We start from the raw sequence: 12,487 nt of genomic DNA on the forward strand, positions 1-12,487 counted from the left end.
TTGAATCATTCTCCTGTCTTTGCATTCAGAGACTGATCTTCAAAGGGTTTTATTAATTGCAATAAAACTTAATCTACAGTATTTCCAATCACACAAAAAGATGGCTTAAATCCCTTAGTAGCAGAGAATAGCCTTGGAAAGGACTTCCTATGTTCCAAAAACAGATAAGAACTTCCAAAAACCAGCAAAACAATCTTTTTCTTTTACACACCAAAGCTGATTTTCTTTCCCTGAGTATGAAAAGCCTATTTTTTATTAAGGAATACAGTGGGCATCTTGCAAGTCTATAAACATATTTGATTTATATTTTTCCGTCATCCTGGCCAAAACAGGTTTTAGTTAAAACTAAAACTAACAGAGTTTAGTTTAAAAATAAACAGAGTTTAGTTAGAGCCCGTACAAGCTCCTGCCAAAACTGGTGCAGGACATAGTCCTCTCCAGGACCTGCTACCTGACACAAAAGTCATTACTGATTTTACAAACTAAGGAAACAGACATGGAATAGGATACAAAGGATGGTTTGGGGTAGTAACATGTCACTGCCATGTCTGTCATCATGGTACCTTTCAGCCACCTATACTGACATGAATATTTTCCCCTCTTTATAATTTCCAGCATTGAACCCAATTATGTGTTGGAATGAGTGCATGTTTTTTCCTTGACCAAATCACTGGTATCCAGGTTGAAATGCTAACCTTTGCATACATAATTAAACTGGTGTTTGTAACAGTACAGTGTAGCTCAAAGCCTTTGAGCAGAGTGAAATTCAAAACACTTCTCTAAAATAATAATAAAAGAGATTGAAAATATAAGTCAGAGCAAACCAGATGCAGACAGGAGTGAGCAGGAGCATTATGGAGCTTGGCACAGCATTGGCACACTCATTTGCTAGGCATATGCCTTTTTCCATGTTATTCCTGCTTACTGTAGTTGGTAAAGGGTTGCCCTTTTCCACAGAGTATTTTTCCTGGGCTTTGAATTCAGTTTGAATTCAATAACTTTAAATTTAGCAGTGCAGGCAGGAGGAGCCATTTTGTGCTTGGTGCCTGCAGAACGTGCTGCCCTGTGTGCCAGTGGATGAACTTGTAAATGTTTTTTTTTTCAGTTTCCCCTGTGTTAGTGCTGGGGCAGCAGCACACGTGTAAAATGGACATGCATGTTATGCTCTATGTTTTTAAGTCTCTGTATGAATATTAACTAATTAGTCAGTAAGGGCTGTGACAAGGTTGTTGCAAACAGCAGAAGCTGCAGGTGATACAGCTTGAACACCAACTGTGAGTCTGGATGCACAAGGGCCCAGAGAACGGGAAAGAAACCAAACAAAAAAGGCTGAAAGGCTGGAGCAAGACAGCAAGAGGGCTTCAAAAATACAGATAAATTTAGCACATTAAGAGTAGCAGCAACTCATGTAGGTTTAATGGTTATACTAAGAGTGGACTGTCAGTCTGGACTGCCAGCCTTTAGCATGGAGGGATTATAACCTAAGTGCTACCCAAGCCTTAATTACAGCAAATCAACGTTTTGACACCCCATTTCAGGACAACAGAAGTCCCATAGTAAGAAGAGTTTTCTACTCTTCCTTTTAATTTGCACCAGGCTGCTGAGATCTCTGGTGCATAACTTCTGAGCACTTTGGTTTCCCATTCTTAGTTTTACAAGAAAATAAGATTTTTCCTTGGGAACTAAGGTTGATCTGGTAACTAAATCCAAGGTCCCAGGTTATGTTCCAAGCTAACATATAAGCTCTGCTGACAACCCAGAATTTGCCCTGATCTCTCTATTCTGGTTACTCTGGCTGTGATTTTTTTGTCTGTCTTCTTTGGGAGAAGGTCTGCAACAGTTCAGAGTGAATGAGCATCCCAGGCAGTATGTGTGAGGATAAAATTATTAAAGAAAACATGGTTGGTACAGTAGGACCTCACTTTTAGAATCAGGGTTATCATAGCTGGAGTAAGGAACTGAGGTGTGCTTGATGCCAGTAGGTCACCCAGCCTCACAATGGCTTCACAGAGCACAACAGGTTCGTGTTTATTTGAGGATGAGATCTGTTCTTTGCCTAACATGTAACACATCCATTGCAATGAAGGTTTATGCACACCCTGATGGCACAAAAACCAGCTGGCTCAGGGACAACTAAATACAACACCTCAAGGGCCCAGCTACAGGCTGAGACAGAGCGGTCACTTCTGGCACATCTTTTCAGTTTTTCTTGCCCAGAAGAAAAAACAGTGCTGAAAGCCCTTTCCCGTGGGGTGAGGAGAGCAATGAGATATGAACATAATCCTCCAAGTGTATTTGACTGCCTTTCTGGGTCTTGAGGGGAAGCCCTTAGCTAAGGGAACTGGCTAGCTTGTGTCAGTGCCAGATAAAGAAGGTTTTTTTTAAGACAGAGTGTTAGAAAAAAGAAAATAAAAAAATCTTTTTTAAAAGGGGAGGGAGGAATATTTACAAGTGCATGAATGGGAGCTTTGTCGACAGTTTTCTGGGAGATAAGGAGCTGGACTGGTCCGTCTCTGCACGGCATGGACACACTCGATGCCTTTGAGTCTCTCAGGAAAGAGCAAAAGGAGCTGCTGACATTTCTGCTTAAAAGGAAGAATCAATGAATCTTTGTTTCCCACTGTTGGCTTGTTTGACCTTATTGTGTTGCGGAATAGAAAAGAAATAAAAGAGAACGGTGAGGGGAGAGCAGATTCGTGCTAATAAAATCCAAGACAAGATCACAGCCCTCTGATCATCACTGGAGATGCCATTATTTGGTTGTTGTCCTATTTGCCACTGTTGCTCATTTCTGATTCTTGCCTTGCTGTAATAAGTCACATTCTTTCCAGCCATCATCCCTGTATTGACAGGCAAATGTCACCCAGGTTTGATTGACGTCCATTGCTCCTGAATACAGAAGTATGATTTAGGAATCAATTCTGTTTGTTTGTTTAAACAGCTCTTTGTGTACCTTGTATATCTGTAAGCAGGACAAGTTCTTTAATATTTTCTCTGCAACAATGCCACTAATATTGCACATTCACCTTCCCACTCTGTCACAGAGGTGTCCACCAGACCTTGGAGGAGGAGAAGCCTTTCATGCACAAAAAACCAAACAAAACACAGAAACCAACCAAACAAAAAAACAAAAACAAAATAAAACCCCATCCAACCAACCAAAAAACAAAAATAAACAAAAAAATCCCCAAATCCCACAAACAAAAAAATCCCCAAACCTACAACAAAACAAAACAAAACAAAACAACCAAAACAAAACTCCATGATTTAACAAAATGTTTTGCTGTCCCTGAGTTAAGCCAAAGACATCTTTTTCTCAGGTTTTAGGCATCTGTCGCTTTGCATATACCCCGGACTTTTCTTTGGCTTCTATACAAAAGGGAACACTTTCCCTCAGTGTCAGTTTGCAAGCAGAGCAGCGGCGGGCTTTAACACCGGGAAACACTGTAGCAGGTGATGAGAATGTCAATTTTAATTCACAGGAAAAACTAATTCCTTCTCTGCCTTTATGGTTGCAATTGGGACTAGGAGTAAGAGGGAGATTCGAAATTGCCAGACACGTTAATCTCTTTATTATTGTGGGAGGTATATTTTCAAATAACTTTTACTTGGACAATTGGTAATACATCCCTGCATTTAAAGCGGTATTTCCCAGAAAACACTAACATGGCAAAGTGGCCTCAGGGAATCGTTAAGCAGGAGGTGGATTGACCTTTTAATTCTCGATCGGTGACCTGAAGGGTACCCAGAGGCTGCTAAACACATCTCTTCCTTTCGGTCTGCTTCAGAAAGAGCTGTCATCGCAAGATGCAGCTAGTGAGTGAGGCTCACGATTTCGCTGTTCATCCGTTTGCGGGAGGGGTGGGGGAGGGAGAAAAGAAAAAAAAATATATATTTCCCACACTGCCAGAGTAATGCCAAACTCTCTGTGAGTGGGAAGAGCAGAGCAGATGCTGGAATGAGATGCCAAAGCAGCTCCCCTTTCCCCTGCGCTTTTGGGTGCCTATAAATTGCTCCAGCGCGCTCGTCAGCCTCCTCCTCTCCTGGCAGGTGGCACCCGGGCAGGATCCCGCTCTCCCTTCGGCTCCGGCTCCGGCTCCGGCGCGGCGGCGCGGGCACCGGGCGGCGGGCACCGGGGCGGCCGGGAGGCGCGTCCCCGCTGAGGACTGTCGTCTCTGCGAAAAGAGAGAGAGAGGGAGGGAGAGAGAGAGCGAGGAGGCGAGCGGGGCGATCGCGAGAGGAAAGGCAAGTTCCAGGGAAAGTTGACTCGGACTGGCACAGCCTGCAAAAAAAAAAAAGTCGATCGCCAGCGGGAGCATAAAAGTGCGGGCGGCCGGGGCGCGGCGGCAGCTCTCCCTCTCCCTCTCCCGCTCCGCTCCGCTCCCTCTCCCGCCCGGCGGCTGCAGCGGCCGCAGCGGAGCGCCGCGACCCGCGGGAGCCCCCGCAACACCGGCGGCCCTTGGGAGGGCGGCCGAGCCCCAGGGGAGCCGAGCTCGAGCGGGCTCGGCGTTTTTTCGGCTCTGAGGAGGAACCCCGCCAACCATCAAGATTTTGTCCAAAAGCAGACAAGAGGATCGCCCTGCGCTGAGCCGGCTGGTGGGCAGCAGGCGGCGGCTGATCGCGGCCGGCGCGCTGGGGGTGGTGATGGTGCTGCTGCTGGTCATCCTCATCCCGGTGCTGGTCAGTTCGGCCGGCACCTCGGCGCACTACGAGATGCTGGGCACCTGCCGCATGGTCTGCGACCCCTACGGCGGCACCAAGGCGCCCAGCACGGCGGCCACGCCCGACCGCGGGCTCATGCAGTCCCTGCCCACCTTCATCCAGGGGCCCAAGGGGGAGGCCGGCCGGCCGGGCAAAGCGGGGCCCCGCGGCCCGCCGGGGGAGCCGGGGCCGCCCGGCCCGGTGGGGCCGCCGGGTGAGAAGGGCGAGCCGGGGCGGCAGGGCCTGCCGGGCCCCCCCGGGGCGCCGGGGCTGAACGCGGCGGGGGCCATCAGCGCTGCCACCTACAGCACCGTCCCCAAAATCGCTTTCTACGCCGGCCTCAAGCGGCAGCACGAGGGCTACGAGGTACTCAAGTTCGACGACGTGGTCACCAACCTCGGCAACCATTACGACCCCACCACCGGCAAGTTCACCTGCTCCATCCCCGGCATCTACTTCTTCACCTACCATGTGCTCATGCGGGGCGGCGACGGCACCAGCATGTGGGCCGACCTCTGCAAGAACAACCAGGTGGGCGCCGCGCCGGGGGCAGCCGGGGACAGAGGGCAGCGGCGCCCGGGCGGAGGGGGGTTCCCCGTGGGAGCGGGCGCTGTGCGGGCGGCGGGCGGAGCGGCGCGGGAAGGGCGGGAAGCGGGCGAGGAGGGGGAGCCGGGAGACCGCCGGAGGCGGCGCGGATGCGTGCCGGGGGAGCGGAGCCCGAGCCCGGGCGGCCGAGGGGGACCGGCGGCCGCCTTTCGGCAGCTGGCGGGGAACCTGCGGGGAGCATCGCTCCGCTCCGCCTCGGGTGCCCGAAGGCTGCCGTGGGACCGGGTGTTTCGAGCAGAGCCGAGGCCGCCGGGGCTGCTGAGTGAACGCGGACTCGACGCGCTCTCCTCTCCGAGAGCCGTGCCGCAGGCACCGCTCCCAGACTGAGCAGAGCAGCTCCCGGCCCGCCCTGGCCACCGACCCGCCGAGGAGCGCTGCCCGCAGCTCTGCCGGGACGGGAGCGGGGGGCGGGCGCACAAGCAACGCTGCCCACGCAGGGGCAAGAGGAGCCCGGCGCTCCTTCGGGGAGGGGAAAATCCCCGGCAAGAAAAGAGAGCCAGGGCCGGTGGGTGAGCTCAGGATAGGGTGGTGCTATGTGGGGAAAGGGTGAGGCGAGTGGGAGGAACGCAGCCACGGCACGGGACGGGGCTCCCACGTAGCGGAGCGCCGGGTTTGACACGCTCAGGCCCCGGAGGGGAGGGAGGCTTCTTCTCGCTGTCAGGAGAGCTGGTGATGGAGCGAGCTCGGCGGCCGCAGACCTGAGCCCTTGGCGGGCCGGCGCCGCGGCACGGGCCGTGCCGGGAGGCACACCGGCTGTCCGGAGAGCCCGGGCAGGACCCGAGTCTGTCGGCATTCCGTGGGCAGGATGGAAACATCGGAAATAATTAAAGGCCTCGCTATGCTGTCGTCTGAAATTCAGAGGAATCATCCCTTTTAATTAGGATAAACATAGTCACTGCTCTCGCAGGGGTTGTGCCTGTTACATTGCCCCGGGGAGCCATCCTTTGCAATTTTGCGCCTCTTCTGTGCTTAATTAACAGATACGGTTAGGCTGGCACTAATTCTTACGGCGTTTAGAGGCACCGCCGTCCCTCCAGGCTTTGGGTGCCCAGGGACAGTGCGAGGTGCCCAGTCGTTGCCGTGTCCCCGGAGCTCCGCCGTGCTCCCGCCGGTACCGCGGCCCCCGTGCGGCGGGAGGGCGAGGGACCCGCCGGCTCAACAGGTCCCTGAGCGCCCGAGCCGTCCCGGCGCGCAGGGGCTGCAGGGCGGGCTGGCCGCTCGGGGAGCCCGGAGCCGGCGCTGCCGCTCTCCCTGGGCTGCTCGCCCTCCGGCGGGGTAGGCCGGGGGATGGATCGGCTCCCCGCAGTGTCCCTAGGACCGAACACCGGACCCCGTGTCCCCGCCGTGCCTGGCGGCCGCGGAAAGACTCATTCGGTTGCGCGTCTCCTCCTCCCCCGCCGAGCACGGCCGGCTGGCGGCCCTTTGTGCTCAGCGCACACGGGAGCGGCGGCGGCCAGTAAATTAATCTGATATGCCACTTAACCTTTTGTTTATGACTCCTCAGAAGGACTGTGAAAACAGAATAATGAGGACATCGGTGGCAATTAATTAAATTAGAAAATGTCTACCATAAATACTGTCTCAGCAGATAAACCAGGACTAGTAAAACAAAGTACATCCTAATATATTCACTTTGATATCCTCCTACAAAAGCAATATTGTTCACTGCAGGAACATAATTTTACTTACAATTAAAGAATTGATCTATTTTTACCCCTATTTATAAAGTAGAGTGTTTATTTTCCCAAACCCTGAAAAATAAATATGAAGCAGTAGTTTTAAAGAAGTGTCCAATTACAAATATTCAATTAAACCTGAGGTCTAACTATTTCCAAATATAGCTACTTCCAGTTCCAGGCATGAGACAAATTAAACTCATATTCAAAGTTATTCAAAGAAGAAAGAAAAAAAACACCCAAAGAAGGTGTAAATTTGTGTATAATATACAAGATACTTAGGTAAATACCTGCATATAAATGGTTTTAAATCGACCCACAGTTTTAATGCCTCAGTGATTATGATTTATACTTGAAACGCTAAATTCTGATGTGACAAGCTTTTATGTATATTTGTAAGGAAGCTCAGAAATTTTGGAAGTAAGTAGTTACATGGAGTGACAAAAGCAACATTATAAATCCAGTGCTCTCTAATGATGAAAAAACCCAAAATATTAAAGATTGTATGACTTACAGAAAAAAAAAACCCAAAACCATTCCTAAGCAATATGTACATGGAAACTCAAGGTAACCCAGTGTTACCACATTGTCTGCTTTAATGGTTATCTAGCTTGGAGAGGGAAGTGCTGAGGTCACACAGCTTAGGTATGTGTGTGCAGGCTGAGAGTGCAGCTTCATGAAAGAACTTACATGGAACTTGTAAAATATATTTATCATAATGCTTTAATTTGGAGATACACTTACCCTCTTGCAGCAGTACACTGAGAATTCATTTGAGACTGTTCTCCTAGGCTTCATAAAGAAATTGCTCTGGCTAACCAAGCAAGAAGGTAAACCCACTAAGAATAGCATCCAGGAGCTTTGCTGCTACACACAGGGCAGTAAGATTTGCATTTTGGTTTCTAGACTTTCAATACCCAGAATATTTTTTTTCCCAGACCGCATGTATTATGTAGACTCTTAAAAATGAATTGGCTGTTGTAGCCAGTGTCCACATGCTGACTCCCTTAGGACAGTCACTGATATATTTTGAATTCTCCCTTACCATCCACAAGATTTTATACAAATCCATGAAGTAGCATTTCATTAGGAAGTAAATGGAAATTTGAAAATTCCTTTAAACCATTTTTCTCACCATTATGCAAGATACTAGTTCTCTGTGAAAGTTTTTCTACCTTGTCTGTAGCCTTTTCACTCCTCCCCATTTGCCCTTTCCATTTCCACTGCCAGCAACCATCTCAGTCCATTATTTCTCTGGAAGGTCTTTCCAGGGTTAATGGCCCAGAGCCTTCAACTCTGCCCTGCCAGACACTATTCCAAAGGAAACATCCAGTACTTAGAATAATTGTTGCTTAAAAAACTAGCAAAATAGATCACCTCTGTAAACAATACCAGGCAAGCCAGGATCAAGAAGTCCTGAAATAGTTGGGGTTTTTCATCATGCCACGTATCAGTTTAAATTTGCAGCCTGTCACAGCTCTGCAAGCCTTTGCAGCCTTTCTCACTGTTCTTAGAGGATGCATAAAGAATTTCCACCTACTGTGATTTTTAAGCTGCATAATGCCGTAAGATCCTGCATGGTAAAAGAACCCCCTCCTTTTTAACATTTCAATATTAATGTGAAATCATATCACATGAAAATTTAATTTAGAAATTTATCATGTAAACTTTGAAAGGAATCCATGGAAAATTGTGACTTATAGCCTATTTTTTCAGTTCAGAGCAGAAAAAATCCCACATATAGTACGCCAAGTCATGCATTATTACTTAGTTCAGATTTGCAATGCCACTAAATCTTTTACTGCTCTGTAACTACACTAGAACAAAGACAAGCAACAAGAAGATGACGTGTTACACTGAAATAAATCACATAGAACCATGTTTAAATATTTTACCAAACAGAGTCAAATTATATATAAATGATTTGGAGACTTGCAATGGCACAGGCTGTTTATTGCTGGAAACCAACATATATCTTGAAATTACAGATTACTTCCAGTTTTCATGAAATGTCAAATTTAATCAGTAGTAGAACACCAAGGGATAAATGGGGAAAAAGTATGTTTAAGGGAAAGTTGCAAATGAAAAGCCTTCAATGACTTGTAAATTCCAAAAACCTCTTACAGCAAATAGTGACTTGCCTGTGATTTTTTCAAAAGTGCATCTCTTCAAAACAGTGAAATTAAATGTTTGCTTACTGAAATGTGGTAATAGCAGTTTTTCCAAATCCAGACTGCTTGTGTGCATGTGTGTGGAGGGCGGTGTACTTCTTGTAGTCTTCTTTGCAGCATGAGCCTATTACTTAGTATGACAATAAACTGCCTCTGAAAAAAGTCCATCTTGGGAATTCCCTGTGGGCCTTGTGGGCCTCTCTGTGGATCTTCACCATTGTCAATCACTTGTCCCACTGCTACAAAAGTCACACCAGTGTAAATCTGGCACATGATCAGATCCAGTTTTCCCAACTCCAGCTATCCTCACCGATATTTTTAAAAAGGCTCCAGACATCTACAGAAGATCAGGCAGTTGTGTATTCATCGGATGACTGAGAAAGGAGACTATTACTGCTTTAGTTTCAGAAGTACAGCAGGAGAAAATAAGCAATAGCCATAGGAATAAGCTACAGTATACATAGCCAGATGTTTAAAAAGTAGTAACTCATGCATGTTAAATAAAACTTTGAGGATATGCTTTAATTTCACCAGGCAGGAAAAATTGCCTGAGTTTTCTTAACCAGTTATTCTGTATTTTATGTAGGTCCGAGCTAGTGCAATTGCTCAGGATGCTGATCAGAACTACGACTATGCCAGTAACAGCGTGGTTCTTCACTTGGAGCCAGGAGATGAAGTTTACATTAAATTAGATGGAGGAAAAGCACATGGAGGAAACAACAACAAATACAGCACATTTTCTGGATTTATTATTTATGCTGACTGATAATGAGTAAAAAGACCCACCAAACCAGTCGAGAAATGAAGCTTGCTCTTCTAAACGATGGATTTGCGTGGCAAAAGTCAATGAAACAAGCACCCCGGCAGAGAGTGACCACCGAACACCTCAGCAGCGGGGGGAAAAGTCGAATGCTACCTGATTCACATCTGTACAACACAGAGAAACCTTATGTTTAAAAACCACAAACCAAGTTAAACAGATGTGCGATCCACTTCCGCCAAAGCAAATACTTCCTCATTGTTAGTGTCCATGTGAATGAAGTTCTACATAGATCAAATTTTTATAGGGAAGAAAAGCCCACCTAAGGACGCTGAGTTATTTCTTCAGTGTATATGATACTTTAATGTGTTATGATCTTGCTGCTTTATCCATACTTCAGCTTTGGTTCTTGTGACTTACCTGCTAACAATGATGCTTGGAGTCCACTCATAGTGTGGTGAGGAATGATTTTACAATAAAAGGAAGAGGTAATCAAAATACACTTTCTCTCTGCAAAGAAATTGTTTGCCTTGTACTTTTCTTACCCTTCCACTTAAAACTAGAAAGTAATCAGCTTCAAGCCTTAACTCAATGTTCCTGCTTTGTAGGTTTACATTAGACTTTTAACATAAAATCAATCCAGTGGAGCTACTTAAATTTTGTCTTTCCCTTAGCTGTCCTCTAGAATAAAAAGAAAGATAGAAGAAACACTATTTTCCCTGAAAAAATTTACAGTTGACAAACTATTCTATTGAACCATATCCCTGATTCCACCAAAGCAAATGGCAAAACTCTCATTGCTATTAGTGGAAAAGGGATTTGGCTTTTAATTTGTATACATGTAAATATATATTTAGACAATTATTACAGGCCCATTCTTGATGGTTAGTTGTGTAAATATTTAGAAAGCCTGGCATCCACACCATCAGACTAAGGCAGAGTGTTTTCTTTGCAGCAATTAGTCTTCATTAGTCTTAGCACTTAGTCTGTACCTGGGTTCTATTTTTAATAAAGTAGTTACGGATTAATGTACTGCAGATGTTCCACTAGAATTTCATAGGAATATAATGGGTCAAACCTTTATTGTTTTAGGTGTCTTGTCTCACTGAAGTTAGTGGGACTTTTCCAACAAAGGAAGAGTGGGAGATCTGACACGTGAGAAAATGCTGTCAGACCTTTTCCATGGAAGCTAGTACCAGTCTGTGGTAAGGCCTGCCTACGAGATGGACACAGAGAAGCATATTACCAAAAAATGATAACACATATGCAAAGAAAAAAGCAGATATTTACATGCAAAAAAAAAGTGTGTATTAAAACCTATTTTTCTCATTCATATAGATATAGATATATAAAGTCTCAAAGAAGCTTAATCCATATAGAGGATTAATGGCTTGGAGAATTAAACTAAACACAGATACATAATTATAAAAATGCTTTAAAATCAATCATAGCAGTAATGTCCACATAATTTTTTTATTCAGAAAATAGGTTTATTATTTGTTTTTGTTTTGGGAGGAGATTTCTCTAAGGTTAAAACTTGCAGGTTCCATTCTAAACCCAAATTTCAGCAAGATTATTAAATTTCTTTATCACACTTTGTTACGTTATTCATTTTTAACTTTTTGGCAAAATCAAGGTAACATTTCTATAAATCATTAAAGAGTAATAGAGGCTATCCCTAGCATTGCTATTTCATACACTCTGCCACAAGTAACCTTGTCTAATGTAAAAAGGGTACAAACTTAGATTTATCTGCACTAAAATTTTCAAAGTGTCTGCCACTCTGACAAAAAAGCTCACCAGTGCTGGCTACTCAGTAAAAGTCTATAGAGATTTTATGCATCTCCTTAAAAATCTGGTTTGAATGAGTGAACCTTAAACAGAACATGTTACTCCTTCTGTTTTGAGTCGTTGAATTCAAAACAAATGCCGAGTGAGCCCAGGCTGACTGAGAGGATCGCCAGGCAATCTCATCCAGGGTTTACAAGGGGACATCATGCTGCCAGCTGCTTGTGTATTATCTCACCAGATGGTTAATGCTTCTACCTTATGAGAAAGTGCCAGCCTATATCTGTACATTGTAGTGGTTACTCCTGTTTAATTTCTACGAGGCAATTATTTTAATAACAGATGTGTACCTGACTTGTCTGTTTGCTCCACCTTGCTGTTGCTGGCCAGTGCACTCCCACGGCAGTGTAGCTAGAGATTCCCTACCTAGTGTCCAACAGTCCTGCACCTAGACTTAGAGATCATTCACAATCAGCAGTGTGCATTTACTATGGTGTTTATTGATAAAGCTCAATACTACGAGACATACATGGTCAAATCTGAAGAAGCTTCTGAAATCAGGCTATTGGATAAGACCATTTTTGGATAAATCACCTGCCCTGGTTAAAGTTAGACAAGAGCAAAGAACACACTTCATGTGAAAACCACATATAAGGCAAACATTTCTTCCTTTTTCATCATATCTTGATATACTGATTTGTAAAGACTTATATCACAACCTTTGTTATAACTATTACAACTCATTAAAACTGTATTATGTAATATATTTTGAGTGCTGGTGTTGC

At 45.6% G+C, this 12,487-nt stretch overlaps 1 protein-coding gene across 1 annotated transcript; it reads left to right on the plus strand.

Moving 5' to 3' along the window:
• The first annotated feature begins 3,581 nt into the window (after positions 1-3,581).
• C1QL3 (complement C1q like 3) lies at positions 3,582-12,466 on the plus strand. Its single transcript, XM_015619167.3, has 2 exons — positions 3,582-5,232; positions 9,741-12,466. Exons 1-2 carry the CDS (start codon positions 4,645-4,647, stop codon positions 9,918-9,920), a joined length of 768 nt encoding a protein of 255 aa, XP_015474653.1. The 5' UTR covers positions 3,582-4,644; the 3' UTR covers positions 9,921-12,466.
• Positions 12,467-12,487: the final 21 nt, after the last annotated feature.

Source organism: Parus major, chromosome 2, assembly GCF_001522545.3.
Source record: "Parus major isolate Abel chromosome 2, Parus_major1.1, whole genome shotgun sequence".
Taxonomy (NCBI): Eukaryota; Metazoa; Chordata; class Aves; order Passeriformes; family Paridae; genus Parus; species Parus major.

Bases quoted from the DNA above. Each gene is read 5' to 3' on its own strand.
- C1QL3 (XM_015619167.3), top strand. From the start codon at position 4,645: ATGGTGCTGCTGCTGGTCATCCTCATCCCGGTGCTGGTCAGTTCGGCC. The intron at 5,233-9,740 runs GTGGGCGCCGCG...TATTTTATGTAG, and splicing joins ACCTCTGCAAGAACAACCAG to GTCCGAGCTAGTGCAATTGC.